This window comes from Leucopleurus acutus (assembly GCF_964270905.1).
Source record: "Leucopleurus acutus genome assembly, chromosome: X".
NCBI classification, from domain to species: Eukaryota; Metazoa; Chordata; class Mammalia; order Artiodactyla; family Delphinidae; genus Leucopleurus; species Leucopleurus acutus.
Window position 1 is genome coordinate 6949810 of NC_139148.1, and position 26238 is coordinate 6976047.

Here is a 26238-nt window from a genome sequence, read left to right on the forward strand (position 1 = left end):
GTGTCTGATCTGGAAAGACTCCCCCTGCCATCCCCAAGCGCAGGCTCACGGATCATCCCTCCTACCACAAAGAGGATCTTGGGGAATACACTAACGTGGTGATGGGAGTGAGATTTGGGGGGATGCTACACCCTGCAGTGCGCTGACTGCAGGCGAGATCACAGTCCTAAGGGATGAGAAACGTGGAGTCTGAGGAAGACGGGATCTGGACCTCTATCTCGTCCTCTCACAGGTCTCCCTGGGCTTTTGGAACAGATTCAGTCTCCTTTCCGTTGCGGGACACACTTGTAATATGGATTTCAATTGTGCTGGAGTCAGAACCTGAAGAGGAAAAAAAGACTGTCACGTGACGGTGTCCGTGTCCGAGAACGTCTTTCACAAGCTTCACAACCGTCTGTATTTAAAAAAGAAAAGTACATGATACTTTCACCTACACGTGGTTAAATCATTCCGAAGGACAAAAGTCCTACAGAATCATCTGGGGCAGCTGATGTATGACCTCCCTGAAGGGAGGTCCACCCTGTCTCCCTTCCTCCAAACCTCACCACTGGGCAGCTCACCGCATCTCAGCCGAACCCTGTGGAGGCTGCAGCCCAAACGGAAACAGACTGTTGACACGGGGGAGTTTCGGAGCCCTGGAACACGCTGTCTAAGGGGACCGAGATCTCAGCTGCCCCAGGGGTCACTCGGGGGCAACAGGGCTCCGGGGTTGCCCGACCACCTGCTCTCAATTCCACGAGGTGCCCCAAGGACTCCTCTTACTAAAACTTAAGAGGAGGGACGTAGGTAACCATCAGTAGAGTGAAAGCAAACGTCACTCCAGCCAAAAGAGTAATCCTGGAGGTCTGTTTAATCACCCCAACAACACACCTTCCTTTAGAAGGTGTGGGAGATCTTTGCAACAGATGTCAGAATTGTTCTTTCTATGGATATCACTCCACAAATATCCAGGCTCGCCTGCTGGGTGCCAGGTTTTGGGGGGGTGTGTCCGGAATACAGCGAAGGAAGACGCAGAGAAGGGTGGCCTTTTCAGCGGTGCATGGGGCAGGTGACTGCCCTTCAGGAACATCTCCAAATCCCAACTCCCTCCACCGAGAGGCCCCGCTGACGGCTGCAGCCTCCTCCCCTCATGTCCCTCTGCTCACTCACAACCTCAGGCACATGCTTCTCTTACATCCAAGCTCAGTGCTGCCCCAGGGCCTTTGCACATCTCTCTTTCTGCCCGCAAAGCGCTCCAGATTTCCTCATGGCTCACTCCCACACTGCATTCAGGTCTCCACTCAAATGTTACCTCCTCAAGGAGGTGTCTGGGACGCCTATCTAAAACCACTCCTGCCCGCTCTTGACGTGTTGTTCTTCGCAGCACTTCTCGCCGCCTTGAATGTTGTACGGTTCTTTGAGACTTTCATTCACAAATGCTGATATAATAATTATTATATAATCATACGGAGAGTCTCAGTGGACAGCGCATTTGTCTACCTTAGTCACCACAGTATCTGTAGTGCCTAAACAAGGCCCCGGCACGATAAACTAACGCTGAATGGCTAAATACCGTGGGGTCACCGCCTTGACGTCCGTGGGACACGGCGCAGGCACCGCAGAGCACTCACGGAGACTAACGTATAAAAACCGGCAGGAAGAAGCCCGCAGTAAGAAGAGCCACATGCAGAGTTTCCGAGGACACTTCAGGGGAAAAGGAGAGGCCGTGAGCTCTCTGTGGGCTTGGAAATGCCTGGGGAAGCCGGAGCTACAGGAACAGGTGACGATATTACCCAAGAGGACGCAAGCGCGGGGTCTGCGGCGTGGCCGACACACCACCGTCCCCACCACCACCCACACCCCACAGCGGCCTGCGGCCTCCCAGGGCGCCGCCCCAAGCGTGAAGAGCCCACCAAGGGGCGGGGAAGGAATTCAGACGACGGGGGAAGGGCCGGTGGCTCCGACGGGGAGGGCGGGAGCGGGGAACCTAAGCTTCCGGAGGGGTTCACTGGCGCTTCCCCGAAGGCTCGGTTCTCTCGGCGTCGCTCGCCGTTCATGAGCGCGTCCTGGGCTCGTGGGAGCTTGTGTGCGATTTCTGTGGTCTTTTCAAAAAGCCGCCGGGTTGGAGGGTCACACGGGGGCTCGGGATCAAGATCTGGCCCGTTACCTGACGCTTTGGGACATATTCTAACCCCTTTTTCAGAGTTCCTGCTTCCTTCCTCGTCCCCCGCGGCTCCACGGAGGAGACCCCTTTGTGTCACGACAAGGCCGTGGTGGGGGTGAGGGACTAATTCTCTGTCGGTGCATGTGCACATCTGAGTGTGCGTGCAGGACATGCGGCCGCCAGCGACCTCGCAGTGCCCAAGGGCCGAGCGCCTTCCTAGCAACTCCCGTCAGGGAGCCTTGCAAGCCCAGGCAGGTTCTCGAGAACTTCCTGGCTCCACGCAGACCTAACATTTGGGAAGGCACGTTGGATGCCCCCGGTGCCCTCAGCTGCTGCTCTTGGATCCCTTAAAACCTCGAGGCCGTAGGTCAGAAATCCCAACCACGTGGTTACTTGCATGAGCCATAGAGAGCGTACAACCCGTGGGCCTGCGTCCCCTTCAAGGTGTTGAATTGGGTCCCGCCAGCCCGACAGAGTTGGAGGCCCTGGGGTGTGTTCCCTCCCACACTCCCCTGGCAAACACGACCCATGGCGCCACCTGGTGGTACGTGGAGGGGCAAGTGACGGCAGAGAGAATCACAAAGAACGAGGTGTATGAGAGAACAGAGAAATGGGGACGGTAACGGGGAAGTGTGGGAGAGAACAGGGAATTTGGGGAGTGTGAAACTGTGATGGAGGATAAAGAGATGTGCAGAGACGCAATGGTGGGAGAGAGAGTACTGTGGGAAACGGCAGAAACTGGGTGGGAGGTGGGGGAGATACGGAATTGCCAGGCAGAACTGAGAATTATGGGGAAGAGAGTACTGTGGGAGAGACTAGCCGTTGTGGAAGAGAGGCATTGTGGGAGAGAGAACTGTGGGAGATGACGGGCAATTGTCAGAGAGAAGGAATTATGCTGGAGAACAGAAATCTCTCTGAGAAAAAGAATTTGGGGAGCGGTGGAATGCAGTAGCAAAAGGAACTGTAGAAGACAAGAGATTTGTGAGAAACCATGAAGATTCCAGAATTGTGGCAGAAAATGGGAAATTGTGGGAGCATTAGGGGTCTGTGGGAGAAACAGAACCGTGAGTAAAGCAAGGGGTTGTGGGAGATGATGGAGAATTGTGGGAACAGCAAAGGATTGGGGAGAGAAAGGGCAATTGTGGGTGAGAGGGAATGGTGCAAGAACTAGGGTATTGTGAGAGAGACAGGGAATTGTGGTAAAGACACTTGGGGGGAGAGAAAAGACGTGCGAGAGAGAGACAGACAGTTACGCCCCCTCACTTCCATCCACTGTGTTCTGCATAGGCCACAAGCTTCCTACCTGTGGACACACTACATGTGCTCTCTTCTAACGACAGCCTTCTTCGTCTCCCCACATGCCCCGCGTCTCGGCCCTACCCCACTGACGCAATCCTTTATACCCTGTGGTCCATCTTGTCCACAGCCACACCCCTATCCCTGTGGCCACGCCCCTCTGCCACAGCAAGGGAAGGCCTGTTCTCAACGCCCCTCCCTGCCAGGCCTCCGCCTAAGACGTGTCCCCTTTGTGACCACGCCCCCAGCTCCACTGCCGTCCCGCCGTGCCCCCTGCCGGTGGGCAGGGCTCGGGGGAACCTGGTCCAGGGTGCCGTTGAAGGCTAGGGGAGCAGATCTCCTGAGAAATACACACCCCAACCTTCGAAGGCAATGATAAGGTTAAAGTATCCATCAGATCCTGAACTCTTCCGTTGTGAGCACAAAGTGTCCCTGTTAAAGAAGGGCCAGAGATCTGACACTACGCTCCGTAAAGCTCATGGACAGAGGAGATAATACTTTAAGGGTTTCTGGTGCTCACCAGATAAAAACCAACCGGGTTTCTGCTTATTTGTGAGAAGTACCCTTTTTTCTTGACTTTTAGTCCCAAGGGAAATTCTGATTCTTCATAAAGATGCGATTTTGAACGAAGTTGTCATAGAGAATTACGCACAGATCCCCTCAATGTTAGCTGTTGCCATGGTCACGAAGCTTGATCATCCAATCAACTCTCCCACATCCATTCACTAGGCTAGTCCTACAAGCAAATCTGAGTGCCTCTCTCCACTTAAAAACCCTAACTGGCCTCTCGCTGGCCACTAGATAAGATGCAAACCCCTTAGCAGAATCTGTAAAAACCCTTCGTTATCTGTTCCCGACCTGCCTCTCCAGCTTCCCACAAATCCCACGCTGTGGCCACCCCTGAACACCGTACAGACATTCTGCCCTAAGTCTCCACACGGGGCGCCCTCCGGGCTTCCTCCCCTCCCATTCCAGTCTGCGGTGCAAGACCCAGTGTGAACATCACCTCCTCCAGAAGCCCTCACCCATGCGCCAACACCAACAGAGGCCCTGCCTTTGCTGTGTTCCTTTAACGCGTCAGACTTTTTAGAATAAAATACAGTATTGTCTTTACTTAACTGACACTTGCAAGTTTCCTACATGATCCTTCCCAGGGACACGCGCAACCCACACACACCGCCCCGCCCCTCAGCTAAAACGCCGTTGGCCATATTGCAGAGGCTCGATGAATATTTGTTCAAACTCGGTTGACTTGCAAGTGCCAGACACCACGTCAGATACTTCCTATCGGAGGCTCGGTGGAAGCCTGTTGGCCTCGAAGTGAATCCTAAAGTAGAGGCTTAAGGATATGATAAACCAGTCAAGCTTCATCTTAACCAGTGCAAACAGGGAGAAGCCTAACTGTATTTACTGCTTCGAGTTTGCATCTCTGGGCTTTTCTCCCACATGTAATAGTACTTTCTGTATTATGAGTAGCTCCCTCCCTTTACTAAAGAGACTAAAAGCAAAGCGGCTGGGAAGGAGGAGAAAGGAAACGGCCCAAGACCAAGCCAGCCGTATCTCATTTCCAAGATTACCACTGTAGGCAGAAGGCTGCCGCTTCCTGAGGGTCCTGGCAGCGGCGTATACGGCCTGTGGTATAAGAACAGGAGTCTCCTGCGTGGGGATCATTCTGCCCTGGGCTTGTTTCCTGACACGTATCCACATCGTTTGCCCAGATCGCTCTGCCTTCATACTTTAAACGCAGACTGGAAATTCTCACGGACTCTTTCATTCTCTGTCTCGCCAACATTTGCTCCATGTCTCCGCTCAGGTTATGAATATGTAATGGGATTTAGGTATGCTTACTAGAGTTAGCATTTATGGAATGCCCTCTGTGTCCCAGCACTATTTAAGCACATAGCACAAAGATCTATTTAATCTTACGAAAATCACTGTCGTTAGCACCCTGTTAGAGGTCAAGAAATACCAAGTGAGATTTGCAGGAAGGGCTGTCGTCCTCAGCTCACTTGGAGGAGGCCGAGATGGACAGTCCTGCGCCCAGAAGCCACGAGCCCTCCCTGGAGGGTGTCATCGTGGCTCCTGCGTAGCAAGTCCATTCCTTATATTTAGACCATATGTCACCTTGCTTCTAACAAGCTTGACAAATGTTGCTTTTATTCAAAGAAAGTGCTTACTCATTATGAAGTCTTACTAAAAAAATTGGTTAAGAAGATCTCAACTCTTTTTCCCCAGCTCTTCTGAGATATATTTTACATAGTACCCCAACTCTCATGTTACTAAGAATTCTTTCAATCTTATGTCTAAGAAGTCTTTACAGCTTACAATTAATTACTCTTAGGCCTTTTAGAACTAATTTCCCATCAAAAATGTGTAATTTAACATAATTATTACAAACGACTGTTGGGCCCTTACCACGTGCAGTGGTCAAGCATGAGTGCAAGACGGTACATGGGCTGCAGGGTGATGCATTCTGGTTAAAAGCATTTGCAACCAGCCCCAGTGTAATAAAGTGGGAAGAGGGAGGGGCTTCAGGGCCTCAGTGGGGACAGAAGGAGGGCATGGGGTGGCCTCCTCCCCAAGCAGCGTTTGTGGGAATCAACCCCCCGACCCCCAGAAGAGGTGCTGCAAACATGTGTCCGCTTCTTGTAAAGAACTTCCAGTCTTGTTACTCAATGCTAACAGCAAAATGTCTGCTCAAGAAGAATCTTTCAAGGGAATAAAGGTCTGCATAGACCAGGGACGGTAAAATTAATCAGTTATCATAACCGTGACAGTCCCTGAGATTTCGTTAGGAACAAGGATCATAGGTCTCGCGATTTTTCTCTCATTACCCATCTTGATTAGAATGTAAGTGAGCCTTTTGTAATAGTAAATTCAGAATACAGAGCAAATGATAAATTATACGGTTACAGTATGTTTAATGAAAAGTACATATAATAGTTTATTTATATATTTTATAAATATATAAATTTATATATATATATAAATTTATATATATAAATAGTATACATGAATATATAAATATAAAATGTATGTAATAGGTTTAGTAGACGGCAATCTTTAGAGAGACATTATTGGGGCCTTGAACTTTCTTCCTCCTTGTCGGCTGGGTTAGTAGACATAACCCCAAATCCGATTAAACAGGAGTTTAAAAACAGGACCCATCTGAGGACCACAGTGCTAGAGTCTTGAAATGAAAAGGGCAGATCAGAAGAGCCAGCACCGGACGACCAGCGTGTTCCCTTAAATGTCCCCGAATGAGGTGGACAGACCAAGCTGCATCTAAAAGCTGCTGAGGTCAGGTCGTACCATTCATTGTCTGACGGCAAACGTTCGCGACAGGTCGTACCATTCATTGTCTGACGGCAAACGTTCGCGACAGGTTTGAAGTGGCAGTTTTGCTCCTATTCAAAAGGCCGTCCAGCCCAAGGTGGAGCCGCTTATAATTATTACAAGGCTACGGTGCTTAATAACTAGAGGAAAGGTACCACTGTCATAGTAAAAGCAGAGGTGGATGACGCGATGAGGCCTAACGCTGTCACTTTCCGCTCTCGCCTTGAAGCAGGTTCCAGACATCAGGACAGAGATGCTATGCACCAGCCACCTGGCCGTTGATAAAGCATTTCCAGGGGAGCCAGGGGCCCCGCCGTCCGCCTGCCTTGGCGGAGGGGCTCTTACCTTCAGACAGCAGGCTCACGGCCTCGTCGGAAGTGTGCCCGCCGGCCCGCCCCTCCTTCCTGGCAGCGGGGCTCTCCCGGGGCTCACGGGAGCCCCTCAGGGACGGGGGACTCCGCTCGGCGGCCGAGGTGCTCATCGATTCCCACTGGATCTCCTTCCTGGGAGCCTGAAAAGCCGGGCGGCAGCCTGTCCAGCCGTAGAAGGCCAGGGACAACAGGAACCCTTGGGCTGGATTCAGTATCCCCTGGCAGGGAGGACAGAGAGACAGGGGTGAGTAGGGTGGGACGGTGGGAATCAGAGCACTGGGTGCTCCCAGGGTGACTCGGGGCCCGCTGGGCTGGCCTCACTGCGACCTGCCCCACTGGCCGGTGTGGGGCGAGACAGATTGGCTGGCAGTGCTGGGCCCTCAAAGGTGCCCGAAGACACAGGAGGTGGGGTGGGGAGAGGACCTGAGTCAGACCACGGAGAAGGCGGGAGAGGGAAGGCCCTGCGCGGCCCAGCCGGGCTGTCTCACCTCTGGCCCGTGGCCGTGCTCCCTCGCAGGGACTCGGGGCCCTGCCCCTCGCGCCCCTGTTAGGATGTGACTGCACAAAGGCACCTGAGCCTGTCAGTCCAGGAAACTCTGCTTACGTGTGGTCCCTGCACGTGACCACGGCACGGGCAGGGGTGGAGGCAGGCAGTGTGGGTCTTACCCTCCTGCGTCAGCTTTCCCCCGACTCTGAAGCAACATACATTTTAATTCTGTGTAGGGCACCGTGCATCTCTCCACGAACAGCTCGTGTGTGGATTTTTGTATTTGGAAATGCAATATGATGAAAACACTGAGGGAAGCGACCCATGCTCTTTCCACCTTATCATGGTTTTGTGTATTTCTTGCCAATAATTTTTCATGCACGTGTTACTAGGTAGTTGAAATCAGTATAATTATTAGATCTTGCGTGTTTCACGGAACACTAGATTTCACAATTGTCATTTTTTTACACTGTCATCTTTGACATCGGCATAAGATTCCTCAAGATCAAAGACCATCATTAACTTAACCGTTCCCTTTTGTTTAAAACAATGTGGGTTACCTATAATGCTTTATAATTACGGACAATGTTATAAGCAATACCTACATCCCTATGGTTTTTTCAGTCTGAAACATTTCTTCAAGAGAAATTCCCTGATATGTTAAATCAGCCTGAAAGGTTTGATTCACTTGCCAAGTTGATTTACCAGAGTCATGTCCATTTAATAACGACCCCAACACTGAATGAAAACAGCTAGCTCGTGGACCCAGGCCAGATGTTAGCATCCCAGGAACCTATTCAACTCCCTGCATATTTAAATAACATATAGATCATACTTCTGAGTGGTTTTATCCCTTCTGTTTTTTTTTTTTTTCTTTAGGAAGAACATTTTAAATTAAGATAGACCTACCATCATGAACCATGTGGTCTCGGCTGCATTTCTGACCTGTTTCAAAGAGTCTCCATTGATATCTGGTTGCATTTCAAGATAGAATAAAAGGCTTTCATTGATGATATTCGACACCCAACTGTTAGAAAGAAAATGGCCCACAGGTGAAGAGAACATGTGACATAATTCTTTTTTTTTTTTTTTTTTGTGATACGCGGGCCTCTCACTGTTGTGGCCTCTCCCGTTGCAGAGCACAGGCTCCGGACGCGCAGGCTCAGCGGCCATGGCTCATGGGCCCTGCCGCTCTGCGGCATGTGGGATCTTCCCGGACCGGGGCACGAACCCGTGTCCCCTGCATCGGCAGGCGGACTCTCAACCACTGCGCCACCAGGTAAGCCCCCACAATTCATTTTTAACGCTGGGGGTCAGGGACCATGCCTCCCGACACCTAGAAGTCCTGGGGCAGGGGCAGTGCTGCTTAGCAGCAAGGAGGACGCAGCACACCAAGAATCTGACGTAAGACATGCCACCCCTCTCAGCCCAAAGCAGAGACCAACATATCCTTCCGATGGTCGCACTCAACACCACATCAGGCGGAAGGTTCTAGCACACGTCAAATAACCCAGAGTTCATCCTTCCTCTGAAGAGTAAGCTAATGTTTTGATGGAGACCAAAACAAATCTTGACATTTTATGTTTGAATTTTCTGAGGTTATTGTTGGCAGGGAGGTGACGTTTGAAACCACAAGCTCAGTGTATTTTTAGAGGGAGCTAATGTACGTCTCTCGTAGGAGACTGTGCAAACAAACCTGCTCGCATCACATCAATCATTAACACCACAAAGGCGTGCTCTGTCTTGCGAAGCATTGCTTCACCACAGCGAAGTGTTTCCTGATTCCAGTCGATTTTGCATTGGTCACAGGTCTATGCCCAGCACACCCACTTGAAACGCTGGGGCAGGACACCTGTGGTGGGAGGGGGGGGTGGGTGGGGGAATGGGGGTGGGTAGACAGTTGAGGACAGGAAGATTGCTCTCTACCCTTCTTTTTTTATTATTATTTTTATTTTTTTGGCCGTGCCACGCAGCTTGTGGGATCTTAGTTCCCCAACCAGGGATGGAACCCATGTCCCCTGCAGTGGAAGCGTGGAGTGCTAACCACTGGACCGCCGGGGAAGTCCCACTCTCTACCCTTCTTGCCTGAGCGGTGAGTCATAACACTAAAGATGGGCCCTTGCCCTTGTATCTTGTCAGATACAGGAATCCTGGTGTCAAGACTGATGCAAGGACTTCCCTGGTGGTCCAGTGGTTAGGACTCCACGCTTCCACTACAGGACGTGCGGGTTCGATCCCTGGTCGGGGAACTAAGATCCCACATGCTGCTCGGCAAAAAAAAAAAAAAAAAAGCCTGCTGCCAGTGGGTGGACTTAGAAGGCACTTGATTTAAATGCTAACCCCAGCGACGGGGCAAAACTGCGGAGGCCTATGGGAGGGACGCATCAAAACTAAACTCGCGACTTTTCGTTCTTAGGGCTCTTTATGTAGTTTGAGTAGATGTGAATAGCTTTCCAGAAGTTCACGGATGGTAGACTTGCCTTCCTGTCTCACAAGCATTTCCTCCAAAGGCACCTAGCACAAGTTTCAAAAATTTCCTCTCCGAAGACTCTTCCCTTTGGAACTTTCAGGTCACACTTGGAAAAGCAAATGACAGGCGGTTTGCATTTCCCTTCCCAGGGACAGTTTTTTAAAAAAAAGAAGAAAGGTTACCAAATAATGAAAACCAGCATTATTTTGAAAAATCGGGTCTTGATCACGTCTCCCATCCGCCTCTCGTTCTCCGTGTAAACTCCTTGACTTCCTTTTAGTAAAGAGGCCACTGTAAAGAGCAGAGGGGAACAGCACGTCATTTCATTATTTACGTTTCCCGCGTGCAGAGGAAGGGCAGTAAAGCAGGTGGGAGCTCCGAAGCAGAGCCAGGAGAGCGTGACGCCCGGCGAGACCCGGCCGTGCTTTCCTCACCACCTGCCCGTGGGACTTCTCGGAGACTCACGGGAATATAGAGTTTTTAAACGTTTACTATGGAATCACTTTAGATTTACACAAGATTTGCAAAGACAGTACCGAGAGTTCCCGTATACCTACACCCAGCTGTCCCCAGAGTTAACATCTTACACGACCATAGTCACATTGGTCACCATGAAGAAGTCAACACTGGTACAGTGCTGTTAACTACACTCTGGATTTTATCTGGGTTTTACTAGTTCGGGAACTATATTTGTTTACGGTTTATATTTTTTACTGTAAAAATAATGCATGCTCACTATTTTAAAATGTTGAAAGATTTGACATTTATCCTTGTAGACAAGTTGGAAAATATAAAAAAGTTTAGAAAAGAATTGATAACCCGTAGTTCACCCAGAGACAACCATCGTTAGCATCTTAGTGTATTTCCTTCCAGTCTTCTTTCTATAAGTCATTTTCATTTGTTTGATGTAATCAAATCACTGTTTTTTAATGCAATTTTGTTAAAAAAAAAAGCTATATTTAATAGACTAGTTTTTGGGGGGAGGGGTTTCTTGTTTTTAATTTTTATTGGCGTATAGTTGATTTACAATGTTGTGTTAGTTTCAGGTGTGCAGCACACTAGTTTTAAATGCAGATATGCAAAGAGCTGCAGTGATTTTTCTCTCCCTAGTGGTAGAGCACTTCACTTAGGTTCAATTTCTGCAACCCACAGCTGATCATCAAGTGACCTTTCTGTTAAGGTGTGTTTCTTTCTTCTCATTCTGCCCGTGAGGGACCCACAGGGCGGCATGAGGGGCCTGGAGACTTGCCTCGGGGCACGTTTCCTTGAGGACAGGATGGGGGCTGGAATGCAGGTCCCCTGCCTTGGCCCGGAGGTCTGTCCAGTGCATTCTGCTGACTCACAAGATCCCTTTCACCCAGTTCTTCCTGATGCATTTGACTCACTTCCTGTGCTCTCCTTCCTGTTTACTGCCCAAGTGGGAGAAGACACAGGCCCAGACATCACGGGGAGGGCCCAGGCTCCCAGGACGGCTCAGTCCACAGCCATCCCTTCCCCTCGGCTGCCCTTTCCTTTCCTGATCCCGTCTCCCCTCCGCAGTTTTCCAAGGCCACTCGGGTCCTCTGGGGCACGCCCATGGCAGACTCAGGAGGAGCCCAGACAGAAGTGAAACGTCCCCTGGTCCCGGCTTTGAGCTAGCAGACGTTGGCCAAGGACTCGTACAGCCCGTAATTGAGTAGGCTCGCTCCCTCTCGTTTATTAAACCCCCTCACTTTCCCCAGCTGTATTGTGCTCCTGTCTGGAGGATGACAAATGAGGTCCATGGTCCTAGATAATGATCAGAGCCCGTGGCCTGGGGCCGTAGCCGCGGCCTCGCCCCCAGAGCACTTCCCTGGGTTTACCTGCAGTCACTGTCTTTCGGAACAGGATGGGGTTGGCCACGAGGACGAGCAGCAGAGGCAAGTACGTGGTGACGTAGTGGGGGATGGCGTGCTCCAGACCCCTGTCACACCTGAGGGAGGAAAGCCGGGTCATTCTCCAAAACACCGGGGCTTTGCCTGAGATACGCCGACTCATCTGCAAGTCGAGACAAGAGGACCAGATCGAAGGAAACACACAGATCAGCTTCTGACTCATATCTCACGTCTGCGGACAAGCAATAAATCACAGAAGAAGGAGGGTCACTCATGGTTCTGTGTGTCTTGTGAATCAGGGAGCTTTTAAAGTTCCCTGCTGGGAAAAGCTGAAGAGGGGAAAAGGCTCCCTGGGGTGGTGGATCCCCCCCAACTCCCCCACTGGGTCTCTCAAACAAGTGGGTCTCCCCGTACTTGTCTTTCAAACAAGGCAAAGGTGTTCTACGAACCTGCTGGGTTTTCGGCACTTACTACACATGTGCTAAGCCTGGCTGACACCACACATGGGATCCAAGCTCTGTCCTCGACCATCAAAATACCCGAGCCTCACACGGCACAGGATATCTGTTGTCATGGTGACAGGTAATCATTTCAGGGGTTCTTTTCGGGGAGGGGGACCCGGATTTCTACTGATGGGTCTTGAGAATCATCTATCACCACAGGACACGGTGGGTGCCACACACAGGTATGCTACCAAGGCCGGGGCTATCAGTTAACAAATACATAGTGTAGAGGAAAACGGCAAAGAGGAAGAGAGAATCCAAAGCAGAGGGGATGTTGCCCAGGCCCGACCCCAGATGGGGTGGAAAAGCAGAGGAGGGAACAGCTCCTGTGGCCACGGAAGGTGGAGTGATAAAAACGCTACTGCTCTCGTTTTCATATGTAAGAAGTGCTCACACCAGAGGGGCAAGTGGCTGAAAGTGCATGGAAACAGGGAAGAAAAATGCAGTGCCCATCTTTGTTGCCTTAAGGATGACAGTACCACCTGAAGATGGTGCCTTCTTTTTGGTTTTTGGTTTGCGTGTTTTGTTTTTTACCCTGAAAGCCGTATTTTATTGGAGTATGGTTGACTTACAATGTTGTGTTGCTACCTTCTTTTATTTTATTATTATTTTTATTTTTGCTACCTCCTTTTTAACAGAAGCTTTCCTCTTCAGCTGTGAAAGCTAAACTGTGGTCTGGAAGGGCTTGAGGGGAGAAAGGGAAACAAGAGGGGGAAGAGATGAGATTCGGGTGCCTGTACTGAACGTAAGGAACAAACGAGAGAGGGTGGGAGCCTGCAGAGCGCCGAGGGCTCTGGGTCGTCGTGGGCTCTGAGGATGGATACGAGGAAGGATGGAGATGCTTCGGGGGGGCGGCCTCGTGGAGACCGCGGGGCACCTTGGCGTTCCTGAGTGTCCTTGCAGCAATGGCTCCCTCGCGCTCAGACGCAACGTCCCCAGGATCTCACAGGTGGAGGCCAGAGATAAAAACTCCCTTTCCAATTAAGCGCATCCCTCTGTAACAGCTGCTAACTCTGTATTTGTCCTTTTAGGGTTCCTGGGGAGAGTGGGCTGTTTGGAGGGATCTACACAGAGGCCACAAAGCAACACCAACGTGGAGACATCTGATTGAATGGCTACAAGAAATCGAAAAAGAAGGGGCAGAAACGGTCTACAGCACAGGTCAGCAAACTTTTTCTGTAAAGGAGCAGATAGTCAATATTTTAGCCTCCAGAACCCTCATAGCCTCTGTCAAACTACTCAGCTCTAATGTGTAACTGGCCATAGACCATACATACACACATGGGCATGGCTGTGTGCGAATAAAGCTTTATTTACAAGAGCAGGGCAGAGGGCCGGATCTGTCCTGAGGGCTGCGCTGTGCTGATCCGGGGTGTACACTGCCCTGAAATCACAGACAAAGAGACAATGTCCAACCTCTGTTTTTCAGCTTTCCATTGAAAATTAGATTATATATCCTTGGAGGGACCTTGAGGCTTTACAAATGGTTGCACTGATGGGGTTTTAAACTTGAAGAAATGCCTGAGACAATTTCAGAGGCCACATCGCCCAGTGTCTGTGTTCAGAACAGCACAGGATGGAGAGAGGTGAGAAAGTGCAGACAGCAGAGGCTCAAAATAAGCTTGTCAAGAGCGAGCGACCCTTTGTGTCTTCCAGCCATCTCCAACTCATTCTTGGGACGCTCAACTCACCTGCTCGCCCAGAGGAAGCTGGTTTGAAGAATGAAAAATAAACAGTGGGCAGGGGAAGGCTGCGTCCGTCTGGAGGGGGACAGGCCTGGAGGCTGGCACACAGGCTGGTACGGGGGAGCCGTGCCCCCAGCTCTGCATCCACACCGCGCACAACACCGACCCACACGCAGGAGACAGGCAGAGGCAGGGACGCTAACTCAAGGTGCCAGCCACTGTGCTCTCAGCTGCACAGATCCAGGACGATGGCCTGCCCGCCCGCTCGGGGTCAGCGCCCGGGCGTCTCCTGCAAGAGGGGCGGGGGGGGGGTGTCCAGGCGTCGGGGGAGTGGGCTTGCTGGGAGCCCCGGCTTACCTGGCCACAGAAGGGTAGTACAGCATGAATGCTCCCTCCACGCAGAGCAGTGCGGCCAGGCCCCAGGCCATCATGTGGTAGAGCAGGATGGTACTGGGGGAAGAAGGGGCAGAGGGGCGGCCACGCCTGAGGTCCAGCACTGAACAAGCCCCGAGCTCCGCGAGCGGCAGGAAGATGCACGCAGAGCAAACCCTTGGCAAACAGCTGCCTGATTTCGCCTGTGAGGTTTTTATTTTTCCTCTGATTGAGGTGAAATTCATATAACATCAAACTCACCATTTAAAAATGAGCAACTCAGCGGCATTTAGGACATCTACAGTGCCGTGCAAGCACCCCCTCTATCCAGTTCCGAAACATGTTCATCCCCCCAGAAGGAAACCCGGACCCATCCAGTGGGCTTTCCCCATCCTGCTTGTGCCCCCGGCCCTGGTACCACTCATCTACCACCCGTCTCTGTGGATTTGCCTATTCCGGACATTTCCTCCAAGGGGAGTCACACACGACATGGCCTTTTGTGTCTGGCTTCTTTCCCTCAACCTAAGCCTTTCAAGATTGAGAGGAGGGGACTTCCCTGGTGGCACAGTGGTTAAAACTGCACGCTCCCACTGCAGAGGGCCCGGGTTCTATCCCTGGTCGGCGAACTAGATGCCACATGCATGCTGCAACTAAGAGTTTGCATACCACAACTAAGGAGCCTGCATGCCTCAACTAAGGAGCCCACCTGCTGCAACTAAGGAGCGCGCATGCCGCGACTCAGGAGCAGGTGACCGCAACTAAGGAGCCTGCCTGCCACAACTAAGACCTGGCACAACTAACTAACTAACTAAATAAATAAATAAAAGATTAGAGGAGTGAGGCACGGGTACCTCATAATTCCTCCTAAGTGCCTGGCTCCCCCAGTAGGCAAGCAACTCCTGGCCTCTGTCCTTCCTGAAGTCACCTCTGTACCTAACATGCAAGCGTCTTAATGCTCAGTCCAAACCAAGAAGAAGGTCTCTAAGAAATGGGTGGTTGTTCGACGTTCCAGGACAGCGGGGAGGTTTCCCATCTTGTCCCCCTACCCCCCATTCCCTGCATAGTTCAAATTCTCTCATCGTTACCATCTCCATCCTTCACCTCTGTACTCCCACACACCCCACCCTGTCCCCCTGAGAGATTCGAGGCAGCCAGCCTTGCAGGTGGGGTCAGGACGATGGACCACCTGAGCCCGTGCAGAGCTACCTTGCTCTTCCAAGACAGCCTTTGTTTGCCTCTTCTGTGCAATGGGACGTGGCCCAGGGCTGCTCCCTCAGAGGTGCCCACTGTTACTCAAAACTCTGCCAGATGGGACTTCCCTGATGGCGCACTGGTTAAGAATCCACCTGCCAATGCAGGGGGACACGGGTTCGAGCCCTGGTCCGGGAAGATCCCACATGCCGCGGAGCAACTCAGCCTGTGCGCCACAACTACTGAGCCCGTGCGCCACAAATACTGAGGCCGCGTGCCACAAATACTGAAGCCTGCGCGCCTAGAGCCCGAGCTCCGCCACAAGAGAAGCCACCTCAACGAGAAGCCCGAAGAGTAGCCCCTGCTCGCTGCAACTAGAGAAAGTCCGCGCGCAGCAACAAAGACCCAACGCAGCCAAAAATAAATGAATAAAATAAATTTTTTAAAAAACCCTCTGCCAGACGCCTGGCAGAGGGTGCAGCCCCTGGCCCATCAGGACTTTAACCCTGCGGACCCGCCGTGGGGACAAAGGGCGTGGTCAGGGATGCGGTGAAGGACGCCCTTCTACAAGGAGACGGGAGGGAAGAGAGATGGCCCAGAGGGCGTGCTTTAGGGCGGAAACACTGCACAGCCGGCCCACTGGGCGGCCCCGCGGACGCGGCTGCACCTTCGCCTCCCCTGGCACTGCTGGTTCTGGAGCGGCCCTTCCCTGCCCGTCCGGCTTTGGGAGCGTGCGGGGGTCTGTCCTGCCCACAAGTCACAGGCTTCGCCGGACACTCAGGAAACTAAGGAGCAGCTTTGCACAGGGGCTGGGCTGTGGCAGGGTGGCATCTGCGTTCCAGACGCCAAGCCTGGGCTGCAGGGAGCCGCTGGGGTCATCTCCTGGGTGGGAGGGCGAGGCCAGCTCGCGCTCCCCAAAGCCCGGCCCTCGGTTCCCCTCGGCCCCAAACACCCACGAGGGGGGGGGAAGTCAGAGCCGGCCGCGGGACCCAGGCCGCGGCCACGTCAATAACCGATACAGCCAGAAAGCCACACCCATGTGGCCGTGGCGGATCGATCCGGAGCAGCCCCGGCTGAAGAGCCTCATCCCTTTTTCTGACGGCAAGCCAGTTTTCACGTGCAGGCACGCGAAGGCCCCTCCGCCCCCCACGACCCTCTTTGCTCTCACACTCCCCTTTTCTTAGGGCAAGCAGAGTTTCTCCCGGGATCTCAGGTGCCGGCCGGCATGGCTAAAACGTGCGTCTCCCGCACCTGGAGCCCAATAGGCAGTTTACATGTTAACTTTCAATCTGCCTTAATGACATTGCTTAGGGAAAATTCTCCCGCGCCAAAGGAAACAGCTAAATGCTGGAAGGATCTAGAAGGGAATGTGGAGTTTAATCCCGCCATACCGGAGGAGTCTGGCCCCCTGCCTGGGAATTCCTCGGGACCCCTCTCCACCAGCTGCAGGTTCTTCATTGCCACCTACAGCATCCACTCCGCCCTCGGCTCTGCAAACAAGCTGGCGATTCAGAGAGGGGCTCCAGAGGCTCTGGACCCGCACGCTCAGCTCTGGCTCTAAACCACCCCGGGCTGGCCCCTCAGAGACCTCACCCTGGGAAGCGTGGCTTGTGCTAGGGACGAGGTCGGGGCTGGGTCTCCGTGGCTAGAGAGCACCCGTCTTATTTCTCTGCTGTGGGCCCGCTCCTTTTTGATGGGAGAGCCCACTTCACCGCCGACGGTCTTCCCAGCCCTGGAACCCTGCCCTTGGGAGGCATCTGGGTGTTTGGCATCCCTGGAGGGCCGCCTCCTGTTCGATGGGCGGGTCCTCGGAAGCCTGGCGTCCTCTAGTCCCTGCACATCCGCAGACTTCGGCCTATCCTAACGCCAAGCTCCAAGATGAATTCCAAACACCCGCCGGGGTGTGAGGAGGGCTTCCTGATCGCCTGTCCTGGCTTCTGAGGGCTCTGTCTGTTCTCCGGGTCCAGAGAGCTGTCACTCAGCCCTGTCCAACTCCAGTCCCTCACGGGTGGAGGTGCATTTCCTATGACAGCAGGAGACATACTCTTCTAGCTTCTGTTCGGTGCTCCAAGGTTCCTCTTATCTCCACAACTGAGTGGTGGTCTATGAGACCTCTAACTGTGTCCTAGCTCCGATCCCTCCCAAACTGAGTGAGGGAACCATCCCACTTGCACTCAGCTTCTGGGACAAGGTCTCCTCCTGCTTGCTGCCTACCCAAAGTCATTCTCCCTTTTTTCCTCAGCAACAGAACCTGGATGTCAGGCAGAGCAGCAGCACGCTTGGATAATCAACCGTATTTCCTACCTCCTCTTACAGCTAAGTGTGGACAGAAAACTAAGTTCTGGCCAATAACATGAAAATGTTATTGTTGTGTAAAACTCTCATGGACAGCAGGCCTGCTTAAAACAGGTCCCTGCTTAAAGGGATCTGGCTCAGGGGACAACAGGCCCCTTTTGCATTGCCCCCTACCTCCTTCCTGTTTTCTGGAATGCTGATGTATCATACTGGGCCATGATACCTTGAGGATGGAAGTCACATAATAGAATGGTGGAGCAGAAAGAGAGAAGGAGCTTGGGTCCCTGATTTCCAGCATAAGAGCCCTAGATTGCCTACCTCTGGCCTCTTTTAGCGTGAAAGAGAAATTCCCATCTTAAGTCACTATTGTTTTATGTATTTTATGTAGCCAAAACTAATTCTCACTGATATACCTGGTTGGCAACCTTTAACCTTAACTGTCTTCCCTACAGAATTTTCACAACCAAGTATACCTCGGTTTTGTACAGATGTGTAAGAGCTTGGGAACTAAGGCAAAAAGGTAGAAGAAAGAAATGCAAAAATGAAGAGAGTACTAAATTTCAGGCCAGAGAGACAAAGTGAATGATGATGTGATATACGTAAGGAATACCAAGGATTTTAGAGTGGTGATTCACTAAGATTGCCCAGTGTAGTCTATAGCTTAATATGGTCTTTATTTGGTTACTCACGTTGGTTTTAAAAGTGAATTTATTGAACCAGTGGTGCTGGGGCAACTGGATATCCACCTACAAAAGAATAAAGGCGGACCTATCCTCACCTCCACACATAAATTAATTCAAAGATCTAAATAAAATTGTTCAAACTATAAAACTCTCAGAAGGAAACAAAGGTATAAATCCTTGTGACCTCGGGTTAGGCAATGGTTTCTTAGATGACAGCAAAAGCACGAGAAATAAGAGAAAAAAACACAAAAACTGGATTTCATCAAAATTAAAGACTTTTATGCTTCAAAAGGTACCACCAAGTAGGTGAAAAGACAACCTGCTGAATGAGAGAAGATATTTGTAAATCATATATCTAATGAGGTACTTGTATCCAGAATATATAAAGAACTCCTATAACTCACTAATAAGAAAGACAAACAGCCCAGTTAAAAACTGGAAAAAGGAAGCGAAGAGATATTTCTCCAAAGAAAGTACACGAATGGCCAATAAGCACATGAGAAGATGCTAAACATCATTAGTTATCAGGGAAATCAAAACCACAATGAGATACCACTTCACACACAGCAGGATGGCTAAAATCTCAAAAAACCAAACACACAGAAAACAAGTGTTGTTATCAAGGATGCGGAGAAACTGGAACCATTACACATTGCTGGTGCAAAGGTAAAATGGTACAGAGTCTTTGGAAAGCAGTTCAGCAGTGCCTTACAAGGTTATAGAGTTACTATATGACCCAGGAATTCCACTCCAAGGTGTATACCCATAAGTATATGGCGAAAACATATGTCCACACAAACACCTGCGTACAAATATTCATTGCAGCATTATTCGTAACAGTCAAAACAATGGAAACAACCTAAAAGTCCAGTGACTGATAAACGGGTAAAGGGCAGATAGCGAAACAATGGAATATTATTCAGCAACGCACAGGAATGAAGAACTGCTGCGTGCCACAATATGGATAAATCTCGAAAATAAGAGGCCAAGTTTAACCAGCCAGATACAAAACGCCACATATTGTATGATTCCATTTACAGAAACTGTCCAGAACAGGCAAATCCAGAGACAGACAGTAGATGTGAAGTTACCAGGAGCTGCGGGAGAGGGAAGAATGGGAAATGACTAGTAACCAGTACAGAGATTTGGGGGATGAATAACACGTCATAAAGCCAAATAATGGTTATGGTTACACAATTCTGTGAATATGCTCACAAACAATGGATTTTATACATTTAAACAGATGAACTTTATAAAGCTATTTAAAAAGAAAAAAGCAAACAAGGGCTCCATGCAAAGGGGGCCTAATGGAAGTGTACCACGAACTCGGTCGGGGACCCATCCTTCCTGGGCCTGGAGCCAGGAGACCAGGACACCCGCCGTGCCCTCCTGCTTCTCTTTGGCACGTAGGTTCTCTGTGTTTCTGTCTCCTCCATAACATGCACATCCCAGCTCCAACCCCAGCTCCCAGTTACTGAGCGCCTGCTACGTGCCAGGCTCCATCCGTAACCATCCACGGGTACTATCACATTTACTGTTTCCAGGAACCTCCTGAGGTGGTGGGTACTGTTTTACAGCTGAGAAAACGGAAGTCCAGAGAGGTTCAGCCACTTGCCAACAGTCACACAGCTAGTGAGTGATGGGGCAGGAATTTGAACCCACCAGGACCCAGGCACTAACCCTTCCTGGGTTCCTCCCAGGCAGCCCCTGGCAGCTCCAGAACCCTTGGGCTCCGTATTTAGCATCCTGTATCAATACATACATCTAAGAACTTTTCTCCTAAACCTTTAGACACCATCAGAATTTTTTATTTTCATGCCAATTCTTATTTTTTTTTAAGTCTTTGTCGTGTTCCAAATATTTAATCTATTGAAATACTGTTTTCAGGGTTTTAAAATCCTGTTTTTTTCTGGTAGGGGGCACCCGGAGAAATCCTCGATATTTCGATTGTGCCTTCAGCCTTTTATAAAAATGAGCTGCACAGATGTTTCTCGGTGGAGGGGTCAGCTGAAAGGTTCTGATCAGCTGTGTCTGCCGTACAGAGATGCAGCGCTCAGCGGTGTCTCCAACCTTCCCTCAGGCAACAAACTAGGGCAGAAACCAGCCGGCTTGCTCCGAATACCTCAGTCCCGCCGATCTCCGGATCACCAGGTAGGCATCGACCGCATAGCAAAACAGCCACCAGAAGCAGGCGCTGTACAGCAGCTGGATCCACATCTGTAATCGGGAAGAGCCGGCATCAGAGCTCCTGGACATGGGTTTCTGTGAAATGAGCTGGCAGACGCCCACTTCCTCTGACGTCACGGGGCAGCACGTGAAAGCCCTCCGGAGAGGCTTGGAAACCCAGGCTGGGATGTGGCCTGGGACGGGTGTGCGCCTTGGTGCCCTGCCTGCTCAGCTGCACCGGGTCCAGCGAGCCCTGCCTTGTGCTACGCTTGTGGTCAGGGAGATGGAGGGCCCAGGTGTGCGGCTTGGCCCGGCATGAAGCTCTTTGAACCAGAAGCCCTTTTGCTGAGGACTAAGGAGGATGGGCAGGAAGGACCTTCCCAGTAGAAGGAAGGCGGTGGGGGGGGGGACGGGACTCGTACGTTAGAAGCAGCAGGAGATCTATATACTAAGATGGAGGCTCCGTCGGGATGCAGCTAGGAAGCAACAGAGGGGAGGAAGGGAGAGATGCTGACGGCTGTGGCACAGATGGCGGGTCAACAGGGTACCAGTGTCCTTTGAGGTCATTCACTGGAGTGTTAACTTGGCGGACAGAGCAATATGGATGAACAAATGGCTATTTTTAAATATATTTTGTTAAGTAAATACATCCATTAAATCAGTAACTTTTCTTTTTTCTTTTTTCTTTTTTTGCCCAGCTGGTTTTGATTGTGGCTGGATCTAAGGTAAGGATTGAATGTGTGTTTAAGGGTGGGGATGGCAAACATACTAGCACAGTGGTTCTAAAACTGGAGTGTGGGTCAGAGGCCCCTGGAGGGTTTGTTAAATCACAGACGGCCCGCACCCCAGGGTCCCTGGTCAGTGGGGTGAGGGCTCTGAGCGTGTGCATTTCTAAAAGCTACAGTGGGCTGGTGGGAGGGATGCGACCACACTTTGAGGACACAGCGTAACGGGGCGGGGCAAAGGGGAGGGAAGGGGGACACCAGGGGAGGTACACTTACTGCACTCCCCATGCAGAAGGCGGTGGGCCACACGTCTGTCCCGTTCACGGCTGAGATGTCGTCCACGAAACTCGGGAAGCCTAACCACACCGTAGACCGGACTGTGATGCCTAAGGGAGAATCAGGTGATGCTTTGTATCTGCTCCTAATGCAAATCTAAAGGTGACTTGTTGACTCTGTAAAAATGATGGATGGACGGATGGATGGATGGATGGATAGATAGGCAGACAGACAGATAGATAGGAAGGGAAAGAGAAAGATGTGAGGGAGACAGGGAGGAAAGAAACACACGCTGGTGTGTGCAGGGAGACAGAGAAAAAAATAAGACTCAGAAGATAATTATCATGGTAGTGGAGCAATCCCAGGTGCTTTGATTTCAACTTCAGCCACCATTGGCCACAGTGCCGCCCCTAACGCTGTCTGTCTGTTTATTTGGCACCCAGAAGTGATTATGTGAATAACAATTTATATTTCTTGGCTATATTTTTAATGTCCAAGTTAACTAGTCCTCACGTAAAAAAGAATGATTGAGAAAGCACATTCTGAAGTTTAAAAAGATAGTTCTTTCATTCTTTAAAAAATATACATTTAAGATTTTCACAAATTAGCTCTTGATAATCTACTTTTGCCATTTATTATTTGTGAGTTTTCCTTGCTATTTGACCCAAATATCTAATCCTCCTCAACACAGTATACACACGTAAGGCATATATTAGGGTTCTTTGCTAAGTAATTCGATAGATAGCCTTTGTTTAAGCATTCACTGTGTAACGCCCTGCTCAAGGGGACCTGTGAGCAGTACAGAGTTACACACTAGTGTTGTGTGTGTATTTCACATACAGAAATATACACTGTGTCACATGCTACCAAATATACACTGTGTCATATACCACTAAAAGGGTGAGTATGAACACTAAAAGCCTAAGATATAGCTTCTCATTCTTAAGCACAGGTAACAAAAATAATGCTTTGCGTCCACATAGTGCTTTGTCGTTTTCAGTCCAGAGCTCTGCTTTGAGCTCGATAAACACTTTTTTTTTTTTGTATCTATATGAGGTGATGGATATTTACTAAACTTGTTGTGGTAATCATTTCATGATAAATGTAAGTTATTATGCTGTACACCTTAAACTTATACAGTGCTATATGTCAATTATGTCTCAGTAAAACTGGGGTGGGAGTTCCCTGGTGGTCTAGTGGTTAGGATTCTGTGCTTTCACTGCCGTGGCCCGGGTTCAATCCCAGGTCAGGGAACTGAGATCCTGCAAGCTGCATGGTGTGGCCAAAAAAAAAAAAAAAAAAAAAAAAGATATTTTTAAAAAAACTGGGGGAAAAAAACCACCCCGTGAGATAGGCATCTGTATTTCTTTTTTTTTTTTTTTTTTCGGCGGTACGCAGGCCTCTCACTGTTGTGGCCTCTCCCGTTGCAGAGCACAGGCTCCAGACGCGCAGGCTCAGCGGCCATGGCTCACGGGCCCAGCCGCTCCGCGGCATGTGGGATCTTCCCGGACCGGGGCACGAACCCGCGTCCCCTGCATCGGCAGGCGGACTCCCAACCACTGCGCCACCAGGGAAACCCTGTATTTCTTATTTTTCAGCGAGGAGGTCTGGTCACCAAGCCTTCCCCTGACTCCTGCTTCTGCCCATTTGCCCGCAATGTCATGCACCTTCCTTCTAAAGGCCAAAGGATATACGAATATTACTTTGCTGACCCTCAAAAGATGTTTGTGTGCAGCTCTATTTTCAGATATTCAAGTTACAGAAACTAGATTATTATTAAGATGCTTTTCCAAAATGCTTTAGCAGAATCAGGAAGAAAACCAATTTTTTATTTTATTGTCCTGCACCAAATTGATTTTATCGTTATAGCTTCCTGTCTTACTCCTCGAGTCTAAGCAAGTGACTAGAGGTTCCATAGCATTTATCTGAAGCCAAGATTCTTGAGTGTCTCCAATCACACAACCAGGAACAGGAGAGCCAGGCCCTGGGACACACAGCCACCTGTGCCCAGAGAAGCACTCAAGGGGCCCCAGAAGCTGCTGCGCCCTCACGGCACAGCGGTGGAAGGCACTTCAAATACCGCCAGCAGCCTTTCCTTCAAGAGCAAACACGACTGAAAAACACAATTCCAAAATGCCAGCACCTGTCAGCCAATTACAAAACATGGACAGTATTTGGATCCTGATTTGAAAAAACCAGTTGTAAAATAGCATTTATGAGACACCTGAACATACACCAGTGATATTAAGGAACTGGTTTTCATTATTTTGGGGTGATAGTGATATCTGTGTGATATATACGTTTTTAAAAAATTCTTATCTTCTACAGCTATATATTGAGATTTGTGTGGGTGAAATGTTATAAATTCTGGAATCTGCTTCAAATTAACCCAGTGGAGAGTGGGATACGGGGATGGGGTATAGATGAAGCTAGGTGATGGGTACAGGGAGTTTGTTATACAATCTCTCTACATTTGCATATGTTAAAAATTTTCCAAAATAAAAAAGTTAAAATGCTTGGCAATATCTAGCATAGAGGTTTGTAAAATGTGCCGTGCTAGGGTTGAAAGCAGGGGTCAGCAAAGTCTCTGTAAAGGGCCAGAGAGAAGATATCTTAGGCTCTATGGGCCATAGTTTCTCTGTTCAGCACTCACTTCTGCCCTTTTAGGGCCAAGATGCCCCCAAACGAGGCACAAGTGCAGGGCATGGCTGTATCCCCATAAGACTCCACTTACGGACGCTGCCATTTACGTTTCATGGAATATTTACATGTCAGAAACAGTCTTCTTCTTTAGATTTTTCTAAAAACACTTTAAAATGTAAAAACTTTCTTAGTTCCTGGGCCATAGATAAGAGGCAGCAGGCAGGATGCGGCCTAAAGGCTGCAAGTTTGCCCATCTGTGGTATAAAACCCAAACTTAGATAGATAAACAAGTAAGTAAATAAAAGTGTAATATATATACATATATATACATATATATATATATATGGGTTTCTTCCTGATTCTGCTAAATCATTTTGGAAACGATTTTGTGTGTGTGTGCACGCGCACGAAATATTAACTGTTAGTCTCTCACTAGTGGTACATTTAGGGATGCATTGTATTTTCTGGGTTTTCCTTCACAGCACGGTCTAAAGTTTCCCTATAAGTGCAATAACAAATACATCAAACTGTTTAAAAAACAAAAAAAACAACGGTCCCCCGAAGGAACTTTTACCGACCATCTTATATCGCAGAGTCCCCTGGTCGTCCAGTCCGGCCCCTGGGGAGCCGCCTCCGGCTCGGCCCTCCTACCCGTGGGCCGGGCGTCCTTACCCGCGCGGCGACCAGGTCCCGGGCGGGGGCCGCGCGCGCTCATCCACGCCCCCGGCCGGGAGCGACCTGCGGGCCGCGCGCCCTCAACCGCGCGCGGACGGGTCCCCACCCGCGGGCGCGCCCTCACCCAGGCAGCCGAGCAGGTCGCAGGCGGCGGCGGCGCGCAGGATGCGGGCGGAGGCCGGGGTGCGGGCCGTGGCCGGCGGGGAGGCCGAGGGGAGCCCGGGGCCCGCGGGCCAGCGCCCGGGCAGCAGCCGCAGGAGGCCGAGCGCCAGGTGGAGCGCGCCGCTGCCCAGGCACAGCGCGTGGAAGGCCCGCGGCTGGAAGCTCAGCACCAGCTGCGTGGCGGCGTCCCGCGTGGCGCAGCAGAAGGTCCCCAGGCGCGGGGAGGCCATGGTCCGTGCTGGGGATGCTGCTCGGGTGTGCCTGGACCCCGCCGGCCGGCCCGGGTCATGTGCTGGTCTGGCCCTTGGCGGGGGTGGGGAGGGGGGGAGCCGTCATGTGCCCTGGGCCTCTCCGCAGCCCCCGCCCGATCCCCCGCGCTGGCAGTCAAGGCGCCAGGCTCGCTGGGGGCGTCGCGCCTCTGCAGACGCGTCACGAGGGTGATGCTTGGTCGGGGGCGGGGGAGGGGCGGGGGAAGGAGCGCGCCGTGGGGAAATCAGCTGTCTCCCCTTTCCCCAAGGCCTTCCCAAGGGGAGGCGCGGGGCGTTGTTAATTCTCCAGAATCCAGAGCCCCCCCCGCCCCCACCACCCCGACACCGCCGGCTCATCTTGACTCATAAGAAAGCATGCCTCGTGCCAGATCTGCCCTGTGTGGGACTCTGCCGTCCCTAGTTTTGATCCCTTACAGGTTCGTAAACTGTGACTGCAGTGACTGGCATTAAAATACTTCCTTTTTAGGGTCGCTCTCCCATACGGAAACGACCCCCTAGAGCTAAGATTTTCCCTGAAAATCAACAAATCTTGAAGAAAGGGGAAACTGCTTTGCCCAGCTCCACACACACACACACACACACACACAGACACACACACACAGACACACACACACGCACTGTGCACCGTCCAGGGCTC

The 26238-nt window shown here is 50.8% G+C and overlaps 1 protein-coding gene across 1 annotated transcript; it reads right to left on the reverse strand.

Annotated features, from left to right (window-relative positions):
- Positions 1-226: 226 nt before the first annotated feature.
- Positions 227-25562, reverse strand: GPR143 (G protein-coupled receptor 143; the record flags this gene model as incomplete). The annotated part of the gene is made up of 9 exons (XM_082864459.1): positions 227-321; positions 7121-7364; positions 8543-8660; positions 10286-10394; positions 11945-12054; positions 14502-14594; positions 20808-20902; positions 21853-21962; positions 25295-25562. 9 exons carry the CDS (start codon positions 25560-25562, stop codon positions 227-229), a joined length of 1242 nt encoding a protein of 413 aa, XP_082720585.1.
- Between the last annotated feature and the right edge of the window lie 676 nt (positions 25563-26238).